The 22,299-nt window shown below is 43.4% G+C and overlaps 1 protein-coding gene across 6 annotated transcripts in view; it reads left to right on the forward strand.

Moving 5' to 3' along the window:
- PCDH15 (protocadherin related 15) overlaps positions 1-22,299 on the forward strand; it is a 2,123,136-nt gene that overhangs the window by 1,559,779 nt on the left and 541,058 nt on the right. For all 6 annotated transcript variants that reach the window (XM_033941002.1, XM_033941006.1, XM_033941004.1 and 3 more), the window contains one exon: positions 8,045-8,194. In XM_033941002.1, coding sequence (XP_033796893.1) covers positions 8,045-8,194 — 150 coding nt within the window. The remainder of the gene's footprint in view (positions 1-8,044; positions 8,195-22,299) is intronic.

The following is a 22,299-nucleotide window of genomic DNA, read 5'->3' on the forward strand; positions in this document are numbered from 1 at the left end:
ACGCTGTCCCTGAAAACGGGGACAACGGGACAGGGACAACGGGGACAACGGGACAGGGGATCTAAAAACAGGATGGTCCCGTTCAAAATATGGTCACCTTAGGTATAGTATTAGTTAGGCCTATTTTTAATAGTAACTCTCAAGCAAACAGAAACTACATTTATCCAGCATCTATCAATCCCCATGGGTTCCGGTTAACTGAGAGTCTACAATCCAAGTGTTATTTATTTACTTTTTAGATAATCCATTTTAAAAGTTTAGAGGCCCTTTTACAAAGCTCTATCAAAAAGTGACCTTAGTGTGCCCTTAGACTAGTCTTTCCTGTAAATTAAACCGTTTCTACCACAGGAGGGAAATCATTGATTTTCCAATTTAATGACACATTGCCATTAATGTGTGGCCATTAACAAATTCTAGTGCATGAGCCCTTATTGCCACCTATTTTGTAGGTGGTAAGAGCTCATGTGCTAATCCTGTACTAATCAGTGAATGCGCAGCAATGTTGATGCTCTAAGGTCCTTTTTTATCAAGCCACAGTAGCGACTACCGCATAGCAAATGCACCGAAGTCCATTCAATCCCTATGAGCTTCAGTGCATTTACTGCAGCAGGCTGCACTATTCAGCTTGATAAAAGAGGCCCTAAGTAATTAGTGAAGAAATGTTCACTCTCCACCCCTAGACATGTCCTTTGGCTAAAAAATTTTAAAAATATTTTTTAGCAAGTGCACATGCACATTTGCAATGTACCCTTGGATGCCTCAGCACCCCCTGCAGTATATCATTTTAAGCTGCAGTAAGCAAGTGTCAGTTCATACTGCAGCTTAGTACAAGGACCCCTAAATGAACAGAGCATGATATAAGAACTTAAATAACACCCAAATAGAAATAAGGCAAAGCAAGCATAAATTTGCATCAACTCCAGTTTTGGTTTCTTAAGTAGAAAATTATAGCATGAAAATATGAAATTCAGAACATGATATCTATCCAGCTAAAATTATATTCAACAATTACTGCCAAAATATTTCAAGAACACAACATAAAGGGCCAGAAAACTGAAACCAAGAGCAAAGAATGAAGCCATGATTTACCTAGATTTTGTTTTCCCGGAGGCACAGAGTGGAGAAAAAGTCTCTGTTAAATCAGGCCCTTAGAGCCACATTAATTTGTACAAGTGTATCACCAAGATCGCATTACAACCCACAAACTATAAAACATTATTCTATCACATTCAGACCTCTTTGACATCTTACAATTTATTTTGCAAACATTATCTAATAACTCATGCTGACAGTCAATTAAAGATGTGCGGATCCCTGTATCATGATTAAGAATAAGTAGAAAATAGCAATTCAATTTATTACAAAACAAGATACTTTTTAATCTACAAATCCTGCTGTGCTTTTCAGTTTATACATGCTTCCTTCAGCAGTCAAAATTCTTGGAACAGTTCAGAACAACAAATACCTTTTCTTTTTGTTCCATCCTTTCAGCATAGTTTTGTGACTCTTTCCTTAAGCAGAAATTATTTTTAAGCTGAAACATGCGTACTAAATAATTGCAAATGGTTTTTTTCCTGTCAAAGACAAATGATGATAATTGCATTTGCATACACAGGAGAGGATAACCGAATTGCTATAAAAAAAATATGAATAGACAATTGTTCTGTATATATTTGTGTAGTATATCTGAAGAATGCTAGAGGAATGTTTTGTGTAGAAATAGCAATGCGTACAAGATTTTGCATTAAGTAAAAACAAAGAAAAAAACAAAGAAACAAAGAAGAAAAGCAAAGAACAACAACAAAAAAATCACTTTCAAAGATATAGGAATGTTGTGCAGTCAGAAATCCAATGTGCTAAGCTGTACTGGACTGCATGAAAGGTCACACGCAATTTCATTTTTGTGTGTGCTTTTTTATTATCAATAACTATCCCTTGGATTCCATAAATGGCATCCAAATTTGCACGTGATCCTGAAATCTGCATAACGGCCACAAGCCATTAACAATCAATAATTGGCCGCTAGCAATAAGTTATTAATGTTAATTGGTACAAATTTGGAATTGTGTGTGTTATCTGACAGTGCAAGATTCTATAACAATCCTTGCCCACAGCCCAAAAGATGGCATGACCACAGGAGGGGTGTTCCAGTGAATTAAATACTCTTTCCATACACTTTTCAGCTGGCATAAGTCCTTGCACCAAAACACCCTTTATAGAATAACATTGAGCACTGATTTTTCTTGGCACCTATTTTTTTCTGTGTGATTTATTGAACCTGGCTCTGTGTGAAAATGAGCTCAATAGCTAAATAACACTTGTAGCTTTTCTATGGTATTTATTGCAACTAAGGCAATGGTGACCAGTCTGTGCCCTTACATTCAATGACCTGAAACACAATTAACACATATAGATAGTACATTTGAGTGTAACTGATTTATGGCTACAGCTTTATTCAAACTCTAACCAAGGAATGCAACCTATGTACCCAATCTTAAATTGGGACAAATAAGAAGTCTTGAATTAATAGTTGCTTCATGTAACCAGGTCCCTGCAGCTCATGTAATCTGACCATGCAGCCCACTCCCTTCAAACAAACCAGCCAGATCTCCATATGGAGTGGAAAAGGGCTGAAGACCACTATCCTACCTTCAGGTTGGTCCTAGACAGTGCTATGTAAATGTCTGATGTACAAAGCACTGCTTTTTAAAATATCACCATAGGCCTGCTACCAACTGCAACAAGTGAAATAGAAAATATTAATTACAATAATTGGAGATACATACTACATTGAGACCCATGCCAACTATTATCTCATATATTCAAATACAAACCGTGATTTTTGGAAACCAAAAAAATAGCCCAAATATGGGGGTCTTGGTTTATATTTGAGTAATTCAGCTGTATAACCTTGTCCCCATCCCGGACCCATTGCAGGCCTCTACAGGGCCTACCTTGAGCCCCTGTGGTCCAGAAGCAAGCCTGGACCACCTCCCTCTTAGACCCTGCAAAGGCCTACCTTGCATGCCCTGGTGGTCCAGTAGTGAACCAGGTCAGGAATGCTTCTGTTCCATGCAGAGCCACTAAAGAAAATAGCTGCCGTGAGCTCCTACTGCAACCTCACAAGTTCCCATGGACTTGTGAAGTTGCAGCAGGAATTTTTGGCAGCCATTTTCTTTAACGACTCTGTACGGAGTAGGAGTAGGATCACTTCTTCCATGGTTTACTGCTGGACTACTAGGGCTTGCAAGATAGGCCTTTTTTCAGGGTATGGGAGGCAGGAAGGAGTTAGGGTGGGGTGGAGCTGGCTGGGACAGGAGACGGGAGGAGGTTGCTCCTGCCTAAGCTCAGTGCTGGACCACCAGGGCTCAAGGCAGGCCCAGGGAGTCCTGAAGCAGGTTGGGGAGGGGCAGAGGGCACAGAGAAGGTTGGGACAGGAAAAGAAGGGATTGCTTCTTTTCCAGCACATCAATGGACCACCAATACCTATACTTGAATATAAACCCTCTGTTTATACTCAGGTCAACCTTTTTCCCCCTTTTGTGGGAGAAAAAGGGTTACCTTAGTTTATATTCAAGTATATATGATATCTGCATGCTAAAAAACAACCTTTTAAAGGAGTGGGGTTGTTAAAGGTGGGGTTGTTAAATATAAAAGACTCCAATGTAAGAGATAACCCTTGTGGACCTCCTGCCTCTTCTCTATGATGAGCACTAGGTGAAAGCCTCTTGCTTAAGGAGACCAACCCAATGAGCAGTGTGTAGGCCACTGGCCATGCTAAGCATGCCAGACTTGTCCCCATTCCCCAAACACACATCTCATCCAAATCCCAGATGTAAAGAGCATCCGCCCAATATTCAGTACTATTTAATTGGCCTGGAGTAGCTCCTGGCTGGTTAAATAGTGTTTGACCAGCTAAGCACTAACAGGCCTACATTTCCAATGCCTAGGGTTCTTCCTGAATCGTGACTAGCATCACCTAGTTATGCTGAAGCCCGGTGCCACCCCTAGCAACGTCACTAGGCCTCCTAGCATTGTCTAATTTTTTGTTTTGATTAGGTTTTAATTGATTTTTAATGGAATGACTGATTATCATGCCATTTAGAACCAATTAAAATCCTTTAGTCGACGGTATTTGCCAATCTAGGTACCTGACAGTGACTAACAGTTGGTGGCTTTTTGAGAATCCAGGACTTAGTGACTAAAACTTAGCAAACAATATCTTGTGATAGCAGCTGATTTTAAGCATTGACCAGCCAAACTGGGCTGTGCAAATGGCTGTTCTATCATTGGCTTCTATAACTTAATTATCTAGCACTTAAAATTGACTTAGCCAGCTAAGTTTCAGCCACTCAAAACTAAATTGGATATTCAATACCAGTCACTGAAAGTGGTCCAGTATTGACAGGGCAGGATTAATTCTTCAAGGGCCCCTAGGCTCACAAGTATACTGGGCCCCCCCTGGCCTTGACCCGCCCCTGCCCCACCCCCATTTATCTGTTTTCTTATTTACTTCGTTATTTTTACTTGTATTTCTTTCTTTTTTTAAATTCAAAACAAGCAAATATTAACATACCAGTGCACAATTTTTCTTCTATGCCACCCCCAAACATCTCTGAACAATTTCCCCTTCCTTCCCTTCCCACCTACTTACCAAGTACTTTAACTCTGAACCCTTTCCATCCTATATAATAAAACATTAGCGGCGCATGCGCTTTTAAAAAAGTGTGATCCCTGCCGCTGTGGTATGTGATCCGTGGCCGTGTTCCATTTTAAAACCCGGCCAGGGATCACTTTGGCCACTTCCCTCCTCCCGCCCTCACTCACCAACCCGAAGCAAGCCTCCTCCCGCCCTCGCTCACCGCTGCTGCCGCTGCCGCTGCTCCTCCTCTTCGGGGCAGCCTGCGATCATGGCCGGCTTTGGCGGGCCTCGTGGTCCGCTTTCCGGCCTCAGTGGCACGTTCCCTCTGACGCACGGGATCGCGTCGGGAGGGAGCGTGCTTCCGGGTTGGGGAGCGGCCTGCGAGGTTCACTGGGGCCGGCCATCACGATTGCGGCCTACTTTGAAGAGGAGCTGGCCAGAAGTCGCCGGGATGGAGGGAGGGTAAGCAGGGGGATCAATACAGGGGGGCCAGAGGGAAAGGGAAAGGGGGCTGCTTTGGGGGGGAGGTGTGCTGGGGACAGACAGTTTTGCTCTGAGGGGAAGACAGAAGGGGCCATGGAGAGACAGGGAGAGGGAAAGGGGGCTGCTTTGGGGGAGGGTGTGCTGGGGGAGACAGAAGGAGTCATGGAAGATAGGGAGAGGGAAAGGGGGCTGGGAGGTGTGTTGGGTGGGAGGTGTGTTGGGAACAGACAGCTTTGCTCTGGGGGGAAGACAGAAGGGGCCATGGAGAGACAGGGAGAGGGGGAGGGGTGTGCTTAGGGCAAACAGCTTTGCTCTGGGGGGAAAGACAGAAGAGGGCCATGGAGAGACAGTTAGGGAGAGGGAAAGGGGGCTGCTTTGGGGGGAGGGGTGTGCTGGGGACAGATAGCTTTGCTCGGGGGGGAGGGGGGGAACAGAAGGACACATACAGCGGCCAAGGAGAGAGAGAGAAAGAAACACAGACAGACAGACACATCTATTCTAGCACCCGTTAATGTAACGGGCTTAAAGACTATACATATATAAAAGTATTCAAATATATTGTAAAGCAGTAATATTATCCAAAATATAAGTCTATATTAATAACCATGTTTATAACGCCTTACGCTACGTCAACCAACTGTAACCCATATGTATGTATAAACAACCAAATTTGTAACTCCTCTAGTACATTCCACTCCATGTATGTTAACTTGTAATGAAACAAGGCAAGCGGTCCACCAAAGATTCCAACATGAATCAAAAGAAGATCGGTAGAAAAAAAATAAGATTTAAATCAGGTTTATTCAAGGTGCTCCCAAGAACCATGCCCGATGCATTTTGTCAAACAAGGCTAGTCAACGCTAACAGAAAACCATGTCTTTCATACACACAGAACACAGATGCACCCTCACCCAGTATGGAATAAGTAATCACAAACTAAAAATAGAAATATGTAGATAAAGGTTAAATTGAACCACTAAGAAGCCAAATTGCAAACAGTGAAACACCACAGAAACAATGACACATAGCCCCCTAATACTCTGCAAAATATAAATATAGCAGATGTACATTTGAAGAAACTGACACATTTTGATCACTTTTGAAAATAAAATTACTTTTCCTACCTTTGGTAATTTCAGGAGCTTCTGGTTGCACTTTCTTCTGACTGCATCCTTTCTTTCTTCCTCCTGCAGACCTCATCCCAACCAACATCTCTCTCTCAGTCCCTCCTGAGTCCAATTTTTCTTCCTCTCTCCCTGTCCTCTTTCTTTCTTTCCCTGCCCCCTCTTCCTTTCTTTCATGCTTTATTTTTTCCTGCCCCTCCCCTTTTTTCTTTCTCTCGCTCCACCACTGCTGCTGATTTCGCCAAGCTACCACCCTCGATTTCATCCTGCTTCCTCGACACGACAGGCCTACAAGCCTTCCTGCCCAACATCAAATCTGACGTCAGAGAGGAAGTTGGCCCGGAACTTCAGAATTGACGTCGGGGGGGAGGGGGAGGAAGAGAGGATGAAGGCTTGTGGGCCCACCGCGTCGGGGAAGCAAGAGGAAAGCAGACTACCATAGCGGCTCAAAAGAGAAGGCAAGGGCCCGGGGCAACTGCTCTCCTTGCTCCCCCCTAACGCCGGCCCCGCCTTGGGGGGAAAGATGAGGCGTTCTAATGGAGGGAGGAAGTGAGGCAAGAGATCGTTTCTCCCCTGCAGCCAAAATTGTCCTTTTCAGAGGGGCCCCAACACGGCAGCTGTTCTCACAAGCTGCTGACGGCTGCCCCGAAGTTTTCCCTCTGCCGCAACTTCCCATTTCCAACAGGACAGATCGCAGTAGAGGGGAAACTTTGGGGCAGCCATCGGCAGCTTGTGAGAACAGCTGCCATGTCGGGGCACCTCTGAAAAGGACAATGTTGGAGTTCAAGAATTTCGGGCCGCGAGCCTCCTGGATCTGTTGGGCCCAGGGCAGCTACCCTGTATGCTCCCCCCTAACACAGGCCCTAGGGCACCCCTGACAATTCCGGGCCCTAGGTACGTGTCTCCTGGGCCTATCCTTTAATCTGGCCCTGAGTATTGAATATCCAAGCTCAGTGCTGACCACGAGAGTTATCTGTCTGCCCTCCTGCAATCTCAATATCAGTCCCCGCCCCCATATATTTTCATATGACCAAGCATCCACTCCCAAGATCTCACTCCTGTATTCCTTCTCAAGTTGCATCTCCCATCTCTCTCTTCTGTTGGGACACTGTATGGAGGCAAGCAGTACTTAATGGAAGTAATGTGGTGGCACTTATTATCTGGAGCAGCCATGACCTGTCCCATGATCTCCGTGTCTAGCTGGTGACACAAAATTAATACATGGTGGTACTTGATTTGAGTAGAAGTTGTTTATTTATGGCTTTTACTAATTTCTGTTTTAGTTTAGTGCACTGGCTTCCAAATTTGGAATGATTGTGGTTTGTGATGTCTTTTACTGGAACAACCAAAAGAGATGTTATGATATCATGTAGGTCTCTTTATCAGAAATGAAATTGGAAGACAGAGCCAGTGTGGTCTTGTTTATTACAGTACTGTATCTTCTTTTTCCTTGTCCAATAAAAGTTATCACAACCTACAGAGATTTGATTTTTCTCCAGGACCAAATACGGTACATTTTCTGCAGTATATTGCAAGTTCATTTCATTGACCTTGGTTATTTACAGATATTTGTTTCACGCTTTCATACTTAATGTAGCATTATTGAATTCTAGAAGAAGCACATTTGTAATTGTCTGGCTGTATAACCATTCTAAAAAGCTTCTGTCTATAGTACAAATATATTTCTAGTTAATTTAGCCAATGCAGAGAAAAATGAGTTACGAATGAACATTGCATTCCTTCTGTGGTGTATGCCTTGACTCAATAAAGAATATGTTTTCCCATTTTATATTAGATGATCGCTTCTGATGGTGTTCAGGAGAGTGCTCCAGTCACAGTCAATATTCTGGTTATTGATGCAAATGATAATTCACCAACATTCTCCAATATCTCTTACCATGTTGATGTTTACACAGACATGGGACCCGGAGAAAGCATTCTTCGGGTATGTTGATTCTGTATGCCTTTTTCTTTTATCAATATTGTTTCATTCATTTAGATACTGTAAAGCTATTCTAGCTCTCATAAAAGCAACTGAAATAAATAATCCAAAACAAATTATAACATTATGGAAATATCAAGGATAATATATGACCACAGAATTAAGGAAAATAGGATCAAGAAGAAAAAAAATTAAGACATTTTTCCAGTATTGTCATAAGTGTGCTTGTCTCACAGTAGATGTTGAACTTAGTCTTCTAAACTTGAGCTTAATCTATAATCTCTTCCTTACTCATAATAAATTCTAGAAGCTTTGTAGAATTCTAACAAACAACAAAACATAAAGGTGTTGTTACTCAAAACAATTTAAGATGGCAGTAGAGGCATCTTACCACTTAAATCACATTCTGTAGGGCCAGCCACCCATATTTAATGCCACTTAACTGGGCCACACTGCTCAAAATCAGCACTAAAAGGCTGTTTTGGTATTGAGCTGCAAGGGGGCATTGCAGAATTAGAGCTGAGGAGGAGTCTAGCTATACAGGCGTCAAAAATATTCATTGCACATGCCCACACAGCTATGTGGTCACAACACCACACTTAAGAGAACCACTAGAGATCTCTGCCATGTAAGCAACACAGAACCTTAGGTGTTTCTACAAGGGTATTATAGGTGGTGGCTGTAAATTTCAGTTTTTTTCCTGCATGTCAGCTACTAATGTGGCAGATAAAACAGTTAACTACAATGGCAGAAGTATAGCTAATGTTATTCCATATTAACCGCAATGCACTAACATGATAACTGCATGACTGTCTTCCCAAAAATGGTGGGAACTCCTCCAACAGTTAATGCAGAGATTTTACACTTAACTCATTTTTGTCTATTAATGTTACAGCAAGTTAGTAATTGGACTTCTTAATATACTACCTAGCATTATAGCTGGCATTTTGTAGTACATGACTGATGTTTTACAACCAGAGAATGAAGAACCAGGCTAGAATGGTTTGCTCTTCAGTTTCTGAAAAGATAGGATATTAATGCTCACCTCTACCATTCCAGAAACTTAACTTCATTAGCAAACACTGTAGTTATGATATATATTTTTTTTTAAAACCCATGGTGAAGAAAATCATGTTATTCCTTAGCGTCGGCAGCAGATGAATCCAGAGAATAGTGGGTTGTGCCCATCTATCAGCTGGTAAAGACAGAATTCAAACTTTGCACTCTGGCTTATTGGATGGCAAGCCTCCTGGTCAATTAGTATACTCTATCTCCAGCAAGTGAATGGATGTGCTTTGATGATCTCCTGGTATTTGCTGCTTTGCTCCTGGACGAGCCTAGTTCAGTTGATCTGAGGAGTGTTTTAGCTGAGCAACTCCAGCTTTAGGGGCTACACTTGGTCACCCTAGGTCCTTTCCCCAGCCTCTGGGGGATACACCTGGTCACCTGGTCCTTCCTATCCCCCCTTCCCATTATATTGAAGTGCAGGTTCTCCTTTCCCACATTAAAAAAAGAAGACTGCATTTAAGGTTACCTGGACACATGGCCTACCCCGTTCTGACCCTAACCATAGCCCATTCCACCTCTAGTCCTGCTCCATTCTGACTCTAGTCCTGCCCCTGCAAAGCCCCATCTTTGTTTTACGACCTCTGAGCCATGTCTGGAAGGTTGCTGAGCATGAATGGATGCATGTGACATCATCCGTGCATGCTCAGAAGCTCTCCAGACATGGCCGGGAGGTCAGGGCTTTCCAAAACCCAAACTACCAGGTTTTGGAAAGTCCGTCTGGGCACCCAGATAGCTCTCTAAAAAGAAGACATGTCTAGGTTTTCCCAGATATCTGGTAACCCTAACTGCACTTGGTTAGATAGAGGCAACAGGGAAGTCGTGGCTGCAGCCCAAGGCTCTCTCACTGATTTGCCACAAATTGGGTAAGTGATCCTTCTCCAGGCTAAGTACACATTTTTATATGTGTATTTTTATGCATATTTTATGTGTAGATTTTCTGTGTAGATTTTTATTTTCAAGTTCTGGTCCAGACTGAGGCTTTCAGTACTCCAAAGGTCTCCAGTGCATCTAGGGTACCTTTGACTGGGAGAAGACACAGGCTTGTTGAAACCTGTAACTGATAAGGAAACCCTTTTACAGAGAACCTGACTGGCTAGCCTGTCCTAATATTTTGGAAGCTCAGGGACCATTCCCCTGGGAGCACGGCTTGTTTTGATTTTTACTGGAGCTTAAGTACAGGCTCTGGGTCCCCGTGCCAATCTTGAGGGTTTTAGTGTGTGCCGTGTTTCCCATTCCTACGATGTGTGAGGAACTTTGGGGGTCTGGGATCTCTTGCTTGTTCAGGGTCTGATAGGCAGATCAAAGACACAAGCATTTAAAGTGAAATTTCATGCTTGTCTGAGGCAGAAGTCTTCTCCAGCTCCCAGCTGCTGATTTCAGCTGAAGCAGGCATAGTACCAAAAGAATTGCAAAAGAACTGTGAGTATAGTCTATTGCTGGCTATGGTATAAATTGGAGGGGAGTGTCCCTACAATGTGCTTTGGAAGGTTTCTGGGGTTAATATGTGGGTTTCTTACTTCCAATACCCTTTTGTTGAATTTTTTGTGATTTTATTCAGCTTCCCGGGCCGTTTTTGTGGTGTTAAAATATTGCCAAGACAGCCATCTTCCCAGTTTTGTTTTAAAAGCTTCTATCTGCTTCAAAACACCTCAATTTTGCTTAAAATTGTTATAGATGGCATTCTTAACTTGTTTTATGTCTGATTAATGTCAGATTTACGTTGAATGGCCAACTGAGGAGTGTTCATGTTCCATGTGTCACGGGACAAGTGTGTGTGGGGGGGGGGGGGGGGGCGGGGCAGGAGCACTAGCTTAGGTCCTTCTGGTCTCTCCAGGGCAATAGAGTTACAATTGGCTCAGTTTTGGAGCAATATCAAGTTTCAGGTTTATTAAAATTTGATATCCCACCTTATCAGTATTCAAAGCGGTTTTTACATAATTTAAAATAACAAAACACAGCGTCAAAAAAGGGGAAAAGAACTAACCCAAGAACAGAAAAACGTGAGACAAAGACAAACAAATAGACAATGACTAACTGGAATGAGAGGAAGAGGGGAAGAACTACAAAATTTGTATAGTAAAGAACAAAAATGGAAAAAATGAAAGGTGGGGAAAACCAGATCGGTCAAAGTGGTCGGTCTAGCATAATCTTAAAACATCCTTAAAAGGACAATCCTTCCTAAAGCCCTTAGATAGTGATTTGTGGATTTAGTGAGATGCAGGAACGCAGACTCCACTGGGCCCATGAGGAATCAAGGTAAGTCCTGCAAGGGTCCTCAGGGCATCCTGTACAGGACTTTATCCCTGATTTTTGTGAGTTAATATTCACAGCCTATTTGGATTCTGAAGGTCTGCCTGCACTGTTCTATGATCTTGCTGAGGGTTGCACAGGGGGGTTTCCTTTTCACAGCACAGTTCCTTCACTTTAGGTTCATCTGCATGACCAGAAGACCAGTCAGAGAAAGACTGGGGCGACTGAAGCTCAGTGTCAATGCCTTTCACCACTCTGTATCAATACTCAGTTTGGCAGGATCCAGAATCTCAGATAGGGACCCCCCAGCCAGGGTCTCTAACACCTCCGGGTCTAAGGAGAGGACCTAAAGGTAAGTTGGTGGCTTTCCTAGAGGTCATTGTGGAGTCTTTTCAGGAATTGAAGCTTGAGCCCGCAGACCTCTGAGACTCAGCATTCAGTTATGAGAAGCTCTAAGGCTCAGACCATATTTTTTTCCTTTTTCATCCAGATATTTCCAAGATTCTGACAGAGCATTGGGAGACTCCTGAATGCCCCTTGCAGGTTACTAGGACTATGAAATGGCTATATCTGATGGCTTCAGATTTCAGCAACTGTTTATCCTATCTAAAGTGGGTACATTAGTAAAGCAAGTAGCTACGTGGCTTTCATTACCTAGTACAGGCGTCATTTTCATCAGGCTACCTTTTATAGACCAAATGCTCTTTGGTAAAGGACTGGACAATCTTATGGCCAATGTGACATATCATCACCTGATGATGTTGCCATGTAGCTGACCTAGGAGGTCAAGTCTTAGTTCATTTCGGAGTCTTCAATGATTTCCTCAATCCTCAGCAGGGTCCTTTGCCCATAGATCTTTTCAAGGATTTTGGCACAGATTTAGAGACTCTAGGAGAGCTCAGGTATCTAGTGTATGCCCCATAGCAGTATCCAACAAAGTTCCAATTATGCCATGTTGGTAGCCAAACCCCATTGCATGGAGGGAGGTTGTTGGCTTATGGGGATGCTGGAGCTTTGTCCTCTACCAATCTTATTGGTAGACTCTATGGATAGGTGTCCAGAGAAAATAGTCAGGGTCCAAGCAAAAGTGATAGTCTGCTTATTCAGGCTGAAGAGTCTGTACCGGCTGAAGTATCAGGTGTTGGCAGCTAATCCATAGAGGCATCATGTCTAAGATATACCCAGGTGACTAGGGACTAATTATGGATCTAAAGTCAGTCAAGACAGTGCTGAAAGTGCTCCTTCCCAGATGAAGACTTTGCATTCAGTCTTAGTTTTGGTGGCACCAGGAAATTTCTGGACACTCATTGGAAGAGGCTGGCTTACATATTCTCATATGTCTAGCTCACAGGAAATTCTGGAGTGTCTATGTACTGGCAAGGCATTTTCAGTTCTCACCTATCAACAGTGACTCATACCTTTTATAAGAGGTTAGTATTGGTTACAATGTATCTGCCCATGACAAGAAGCCAGGGGTATTTGTGCTTTGATGACTTGCTGATCAGAGCTCTGTCCAAGCATGAAAGAGAAACAGCAGTGGCACAAGCTGCCCAACTGCTGCAGGACCAAGGTGGAATCTTCAATTTCTGGCAGAGTCACTTAGAGTTCACATAATTTCTAGAATTCTTGGTTGCAACATGGCAGAAAGTTGTGTTTTTGTACCAGAGCCATGCAGATTGAAATTAAGAGACTGGATTTTGGAGTCTTCAAGATTTATGTTTTCTCTAAGACTCGCTATTGTTCCATTGACCTCGGACAGATTCCCTTAATGGTGGAGGCTCATCAAGTATTCCTCATGGATGATCCTAAAATCAGATGTCAGCCTTTACAGCTGGTGGGGGTACATTGTGAGGATCAGCCAGTTCAGGGCCCTTGGTGTCCCTCGCAGAGGAATAACCACTTTCAGCTGTGAGCCATTCGTCTGGCTCTATGGATGTTGGTGAATACCCTGGAACGCAAAGCAGGCAGGGTGTTTTGGACAATGCCACAGCAAAGGCCTTCAGCAACAGGCAAGGAGGCACAATGAGTGCACCATTGAGACTGGAAGTTCACTTGTAGTTTTCACTCAGCAGAACTCCACCTGCAGGCACTATCAGCAGCACATAGGTCAGGAGTAGACAATGTGCAGTCCAACTCAGTCAACAAACTCCAGACCTGGGGGAATGGACTATAGCTCAAAGGGTATCAGCAGTCTGAGAAAAATTTTTAAAAAAGTCTTGTGGTTCTTCAACTGAAGATTCTAGCCTGAATGTGCCATCATGGACCCTCTTATATAACTTCCCAGAAAGAGAGCTGTTGTACATTTCCTCCATTGCCCATGGTGGGCTGAGTCTTTTGAAGAATAACCCTAGTTGCTTCAGATTGGCCATGTCGACTGCCGTACATGGATATAAGAACTCTTTAGAGGAACCAGTGTCTTAAATTGCCACTGCATTGAACTCTGCTCTCACAGGATCCTGTTGCCCTGGAGAATCTGGAACATTTTAGGCTTCTGGTGTGGTCTTGAGCATGCAGCCTTAACATGGAAGAGTGACTTGGAGGGAGTTATTGCTACCCTCTTCACATTCAGAAACCAGTGACTCTTACAGGCTTTACTAAGGCATGAAATATGTCTCTGCGCTGGTGGGCTAAGGAAAATAGGGAACTGATAATGGCTCTGATGTCAGTGGTCCTAGCGTTTCTTCAGGATGGACGTGAGAGAGTTAGACCATTGGTTCCCTCAAAGTACAAGTGGCAGGACTCTCATATTTTATGGCTTGAGTAGACAAAGTCCTTTAGTCTCTCCTCCAGATTTTGCCAGAATTTTTGAAAGGAGCATTGCAGCTGCATCCTCCTCTGTAGTAGCTATTCCCAACATGGTGTAGTAACTTGGTATTGCAGGGTCTCCATAAGGCTCCATCTTCTCAATATGCATCCTCTAACTATTATCGGTTGGGGTGGTAGCATGAGTGGATGTAGTTTTTGTGGAGTCAGTCCTGTCAGGGGCGCTTTCTAGGACCTTCCCAACATAAGGAATGCTTTTCTACATCACACTAGTTTCTGGATTCAACTGTTGCTGATGCTAAGGAAGGAAAAACTATGTCTTACCTGATACTTTTCTTTCCTTTAGATGCAGCAGATGAATACAGATTCTCACCTTACTATTTCAAGTAACTATCGGTATGAATTGTGCATAACATGTGTTTTTCTTTTGCGAATACTGTGTTCAATATTGGTCACCGTACCTCAAGAAGGACATGGCAGTACTTGAGAGAGTCCAAAGGAGAGCAACGAAACTGGTAAGAGGGCTAGAACACTGCCCATACGCCGAGAGGTTGGATAGGCTGGGGCTCTTCTCTCTGGAAAAAAGGAGGCTCAGGGGAGATATGATAGAGACCTTCAAGATCATGAGGGGCATAGAGAGGGTGGATAGGGACAGATTTTTCAGGCTGAAGGGAACAACAGGTACGAGGGGGCATTCGGAGAAACTGAAGGGAGATAGGTTCAAAACAAATGCAAGGAAGTTTTTTTTCACACAAAGGGTCGTGGACACTTGGAATGCGCTACCGGAGGAAGTGATCAGGCAGACTACGGTACAGGGATTCAAACAGGGATTGGACGGATTTCTGAGGGATAAAGGGATCGTGGGATACTGAGAGAGGTGCTGGGATGTAACACAAGTATAGAAAGCTAACCAGGTAATAAGTATAGAAACCCAATCAGGTCGTGCATGTGCAAGACCGGAGGGTTAGGACTTCGATGGGAAGATAGGACTTCAATGAGAAACCAAGGTGGCAAGGGAGCCCCTTCTGGTGATTCAGACAGGTCGTGACCTGTTTGGGCCGCCGCGGGAGCGGACTGCTGGGCAGGATGGACCTATGGTCTGACCCGGCGGAGGCACTGCTTATGTTCTTATGTTCTTATGAGTGTAGACAGGTTGGGGGTTCATATGTTACATTGTAATCAGTTTAGGTTTTGTTGTACTCAGTTTTTGAATTAGGTTTCTCTGTTTCATGTGGGAAATGAGTTTATAGCAGTATTAGTTTTGCATGCTTTGGTACGAGTAATACTATATTGACCAAAAGGTATGCCATCCAATAAGATAGAGTGCAAAGTTTGAATTCTATCTCCACCTGCTGGTAGATGGGCACAACTCAGTAGTCTCTGGATTCATCTGCTACATCTAATGGAAAGAAAATTGTCTGGTAAAAACATAAGCTTTCCTTCATGATAATTTGTGTTAGCTCTAATATATTAATTACTGTTTCACAACTTTTTTTGCATGTGAGGACCAATCATTAATATTTAGTGTCATAATAGCACTTGTTAAATATGCTTTTAGTATTAATATGGAATAACACACACCTATGCTATGACGAATATAGCATTCATACACATTAAACACATTTGCCATTGGACCGTAGTTTTTCATAAAACTAGATGGAGACTTTAACAAAATAAAACTTCAGTTGACCTTCATTTATAAATACAAAGCTTTTCTTAGAGAAATGCATTTTTTATATTTAGTGCAAAAGTCAACTATTTGTTTGTAAGGCATTTTGCAATACCATTCAAGATAGGATGCCAAGATGAAAAGTAATGACCTTCAGCAGCAAACAATCATCTCCATTAAGGAGACATTGAGGTTTATTTACTAGACTGCATTAATGCTTTAACACAACTTAAATGTATATTAGATCAATTGATGATACACTTCTTTGGCATCCTGGACTCCAAATGTGTAGAAGCATTAGATAGACTAAGTTATCTGCAGCAGGGCCCAGAGGAATAAAATGTGTCACGTGGCAGATAATTTAGCTAACCTTTAGTAAAAGATTTTCTTAATCTAATCATAGAAGAGATTACCGTACCTATTGGCTGGTTTATAATAAACTAAAATTAAATCCTGATCAGTCAGAGGGAGTAACAATTTTTTAAATTATAAATCTAAATGCCTAAAATGAAATGTGACCCACTGAGTGAAAAGGTACCAAAAGTCGGGTAGATGGCTTTTTATAATACAAGATTGAACAATATCAGCTGCATAATTCTGCCAAATTTCACTCATGGCTATGGATTAATTGCATCTTTAAAAAATGAGAAATGTTTATCAAGAAACCACATACCCCACTTTTTTTAGCTGTACAAAAGGGGTGCTGAAAAGTTTTCAGCCCAACCCATCAATTTCCTAAATAATGACCAGTATTTTGCCACTGCATCTCAAAAGAATGAAATCTTATTTCATTAAGTACTAGTTTGCAGAAACAGAATTATATGTTTGACATTGTTTCAGATTATTGATTGAACCACATCTACATCATTCTCTTCTTGGTTGGGCTGAGAGCTTTCTAGCACCATCCCATAAAACATCAAAAACAAAAAGATTTGAAAAAAAAATGCATAGTCCCATTCTACTGACCCTACAGTACACAAATTTTCAAAAATGAAAGTTGTCCATATGTAACCTCTCCAAGCTTGTATAGCTTTTATCTCTGATATTTGTAATCCCACTGTTGGTACCTTTTAGCTCAATGGGTCACAAATATTTTAACACTGATTGATGGTATGAAATCTATCTATCTGTAAAAACTTTTATACTGTTTAGAAGAAATTTTAGATTTAGGCCTGATTTTGAAATCCCAGATTTCTAGTTTTAAAAAGTGTATTTGTACAACTGAACTATCATGTTAACTTTGACCATATTCTCTGGATTTTACCAAACTGCACAAGAGGTTTTTAGTGCAGGCCAGTGATGTAAATGCTGTGATGCTCATAGGATTTCTATGAGCATTAGAAACATAGAAACATAGAAATAGACGGCAGATAAGGGCCACGGCCCATCAAGTCTGCCCACTCCAGTGATCCTCGCTATCTATCTTTGCGGATAGATCCCACATGTCTATCCCATCTGGCCTTAAAATCCGCCACACTGGTGGCCTCAATAACCCGAAGTGGAAGACTATTCCAGCGATCAACCACCCTTTCAGTGAAGAAGAACTTCCTAGTGTCACTGTGCAGTTTCCCGCCCCTGATTTTCCACGAATGCCCCCTTGTTGCCGCGGGACCCTTGAAGAAGAAGATGTCTTCTTCCACCTTGATGCGGCCCGTGAGATATTTGAATGTCTCGATCATATCTCCCCTCTCTCGACGCTCCTCGAGTGAGTAGAGCTGCAAATTCCCCAACCGCTCCTCGTACGGGAGCTCCCTGAGTCCCGAGACCATCCTGGTGGCCATCCTCTGGACCGACTCCAGTCTCAGCACATCCTTGCGGTAATGCGGCCTCCAGAATTGCACACAGTACTCCAGGTGCGGTCTCACCATGGATCTATACAGTGGCATAATGACTTCAGGTTTACGGCTGATGAAACTCCTGCGTATGCAACCTATGATTTGCCTTGCTTTGGATGAAGCTTGCTCCACTTGGTTTGCCGACTTCATGTCTTCCCTGACAATCACTCCCAAGTCTCTTTCTGCTACAGTTCTTGTCAGGATCTCGCCATTTAGGGTGTAGATCTTGCATGGATTCTGGCTTCCCAGGTGCATGACTTTGCATTTTTTGGCATTGAAACTGAGTTGCCAGGACCTAGACCAGTGCTCCAGCAGAAGTAAGTCATGCACCATATCGTCTGTCATTGCTTTTTTGTCTGTTGTGCTTTTGCTCACTACATTGCACAGTTTGGCATCATCGGCAAACAATGTTATTTTACCTCAAAGCCCTTCTGTCAGGTCTCTTATATAGATGTTGAACAAGATCGGGCCCAGGACGGAGCCCTGTGGCACTCCACTTATCACCTCCGACATCTCGGAGGGAGTGCCATTCACCATCACCCTCTGAAGCCTACCTCCAAGCCAGTTCCCAACCCATTTGGTTAAAGTGTCGCCCAAACCTAAAGAACTCATCTTGTTCAGCAACCTGCGGTGTGGCACGCTATCAAATGCTTTGCTGAAATCCAGATAGACGATGTCCAGGGACTCACCAACATCCAGCTTCCTCGTCACCCAGTCAAAGAAGCCGATCAGGTTGGATTGGCACGATCTCCCCTTAGTAAATCCATGTTGGCGGGGATCCCGCAGATTCTCCTCGTCCATGATCCTATCCATTTGGTGTTTGATTAGGGTTTCCATTAGTTTGCTCACTATTGAAGTGAGACTCACTGGTCTGTAGTTTGCCATATCCACCCTGGAGCCTTTCTTGTGTAGTGGAATGACGTTAGCCGTCTTCCAGTCCATCGGGACGTTACCTGTACTAAGGGAGAGATTAAAGAGCGCGGATAGTGGTTCCGCCAAGACATCTCCCAACTCCCTGAGTACCCTAGGGGGTAGGTTGTCAGGCCCCATTGCCTTGTTGACCTTGATTTTTGACAGCTCGCAGTAGACGCTGCTGGGTGTAAATTTGAAATTACTAAACGGGTCTACTGATTTAATCCTTGTATGTGGTTGAGGGCCGATTCCCGGCACCTCGCGGGTGAAGACTGAACAGAAGTATTCATTTAACAGTTGGGCCTTTTCCGAGTCCGTCTCCACATGGTCTCCGTCTGGTTTTCTGAGTCGTACTATCCCACCTGAGTTCTTTTTCCTGTCACTAATATACCTGAAGTAGGATTTATCTCCCTTCTGGATATTCTTTGCTAGAGACTCCTCCATGCGGAATTTGGCCTCTCTAACTGCCGCTTTGACGGCTCTTGATTTGGTCAGATAATCTACTCTGGAGTCCTGTGTCCCTGATTGTTTGTAAGAGATGAATGCTTTTTTCTTCTCTTTGATGAGGTCTGAGATCTCCATAGAGAACCATTGTGGCTTGTTGTTCCTACTCCGTTTGCTTACTGATTTAACATAGCGGTTTGTTGCTTCCTGTATGGTGGTTTTCAAAGTTGACCACATTTCTTCCACGCTGTCGGTATCTGCTTGGGTTTGTAGCGCCTGGTGAACGAAGTCTCCCATGTCCTGGAAGTTTGTGTCCTTGAACTTGAGAACCTTGGTCAATGTGGTAGATTTCGTGAAACCTTTCCTGAGATTGAACCATATCATATTGTGGTCACTGGAGGCCAAAGTTTCACCCACCGAGACCTCTGTGATACTTTCTCCGTTGGTAAGTACCAGGTCCAAAATTGCCTGATCCCTTGTTGGCTCAAATACCAGTTGCCTGAGTCCTGCTCCATTCAAAGAGTTTAATAGCTTCCTGCTGCTGCCGGAAGCAGAGGAAAGCGTGACCCAATCCACATCGGGCATGTTGAAGTCACCTACCAATACTGTGTCCCCCCGCAAGGTGATATTCTCTATATCTCCGATTAATTCCAAATCTAAGTCTTCTTGATGTTTTGGGGGTCTGTATACCACGCCAAGATATAGGCATTTGTCCTTCCCTCTGGCCAAATTTACCCAAAGGGATTCCCCAGTGTACTGTACATCTGTGATTCTGGTGATCTTAATGTCATCTTTAGTATATAATGCTACCCCACCTCCCATTTTGCCCTCCCTGTCCCGACGAAGCAAGTTGTAACCTGGTATGACCATGTCCCACCCGTGGGAGTCTGTGAGCCAGGTCTCAGATATCGCCACCACATCCAGGTCGGCATTCCTCATTTCTGTCTCCAAATCTAGGATCTTGTTTCCCAGACTGTGGGCGTTGACGTACATAGCCCTCCATGTTGTGTGCTTGTTGTATCTCAATGGGGACAATCCCTCTATATCAACTAGATCACCATTAGTATTTTTCGCTTGTCTCTTACACTCCCTAGACCCAGAGCTACAGCGTGTACCTATCCCGGACTCCCCATAACTGCAGTGCGCTCCTATCAGAGACTTGGTAATGTGTGTACCCTGTGGGGGTATTCCCGTTTGGGCTACTTGAGCTCCTTTAGTGCAATTTGCAGCGTGTGCACTCTCGCTGGTCCCAGAATTACAGTGTGTACTTCCTCTAGACCTAGAATTGCTACGTGTACTCCCCTTAGACCCAGAATTGTAATGTGACCCAATGCAGTGTTTACTTAGTTCAGTTCCAAAATAGTATAGGTAGCCCGTACCCTCCCCCAACTCACCTAGTTTAAAGCCCTGTGTAGTAGGCGGGCTAGACGGTGTCCAAGGACGTTCTTCCCCCTCATTAGAGCATTTAACTTGCTAGCCCACACTAATAACCTCTAGTGCTGTTTAGTAAAAGAAACTCTTTGTGATATAGGTTTACCTTCATTATATATGCTTAAGGTCTTGGTTTAACCACTTCAGTGCTTTATAGATCATCAGTAAAAGGCCCTAAGGCAAGCCATTCGTGGGATGGCTGGTCTGCCGGACAGACGGGTTTGGGACCCGTATGTCCGGACATCTTTTACATGTATGGGGAGGGGGGTTGGGGTGAGGTGGTCGAGAGGTCGGCGGGGGGTCTCGCAGGTCGGTGGGGGGGGGGCGATGATTGGGGGCTCAGGGGGGCAATCGTGGGAGAGGGGTGCATCGAGGGCAGGAGGGCCTGGGATCCCTCCTGCCCATATCTTAGTGGAGGTGGGGGGTAGGAGGTTCACCTGGGCAGGAGGGGTTGGGCTCCCTCCTGCCTCATCGGATTCAAAGGGTGAGTATCGTCTCCCTCCTGCCTGATCGTAATCGAGGGGGGGGGGTGCCGCCAGGCAGGAGGGCTTAGGCTCCCTCCTGCCCCGATCGAGTCGGGGGGGGGGGGGGGGGGTGATGGATCGCAGCAGGAGAGATTGGCTATCTCTCCTGCCGCAATTGTTGCTGGGGGGGGGGGGGTTGATTTTGTAACCGGTGTCCTTTTTGATAGACACCGGTTACAGAATCCAGCTTTTAGGTGCAGGACTGGCTCCTCCTTCGTCTAAAAGCTCTTGTGTTGGGCATTTGGAACTTAGGCTTTTTTTAGGTTGATGATATGTTGTTAGTGTAGACGTAGTGGTGGTCTGGGCATTTAAACAGCTGAATGTAGAGGCAGGCCATTATAAAAAAAAAACCTCCTTTTGGACTTTTTTTTTGATAATGGACATTTTCCCTGCTTCTACTTTCAACGTTTAAGGCCTAAGGCCAAAAGGGGACTTAGACATTTTTTTTTATTATTATGCCGCTCCACATGTGTATTTATAAAGGTTATGAATTTTAAGACCTCCTAAGTGTTTGGGAAGTCATAATTTGTGGGAAGAGATTCTTGGAGGTTTCCCTTTCCAAATAAATTGGGTAAGAATTTTGTCAGTTTTGAAATAAAACAGTTTGGGAAATTGAAAAGATATGCTCAGAACATACTGTATTATATGTGGTGAGATCATCATCTTTACAGATTCAATTCTTGGGATTGTTGTAAGATTTCCTCACTATTAATCTTAATAGTTTCTTCCAATGTAGGGGAAAACAAAATTTTAAGATATTTAGGGGTCCTTTTATTAAGGTGTGTTAACTGATTTAGCATGTGCTAAAGATTAACATGCGCTAAATGCTAAAGCATCTATTATATTCATTATATTAGCATTTAGCGCGCACTAAATCAGTTAGCACACTTTAATAAAAGGACCCCTTAATTTGGTAGTGACACCATTTGATTAGAATTGAACAAATCTATGCACTATTACATAACACATTTAGGAAGGAATTCATCAAGGTGCTAGGTCCAAGATTCTCAAACCAGCGTTGATTTTTTAGGCACTGGTAGGCACCCAAACTCAGTTGAAAGCACCATTTAAATTGTGTTTTTAACTGAGTTTTAAGGCACTTACCAGCACCTAAAAAAATGGCACCATAATCATACCTACGGAGGTGTTTTCAGCCACCAAACACCACTGTGGGACTACCGCTGCGTAGTTGATTTATGGAAAAAGCAAATT

Source organism: Geotrypetes seraphini, chromosome 4 (assembly GCF_902459505.1).
Source record: "Geotrypetes seraphini chromosome 4, aGeoSer1.1, whole genome shotgun sequence".
NCBI classification, from domain to species: domain Eukaryota; kingdom Metazoa; phylum Chordata; class Amphibia; order Gymnophiona; family Dermophiidae; genus Geotrypetes; species Geotrypetes seraphini.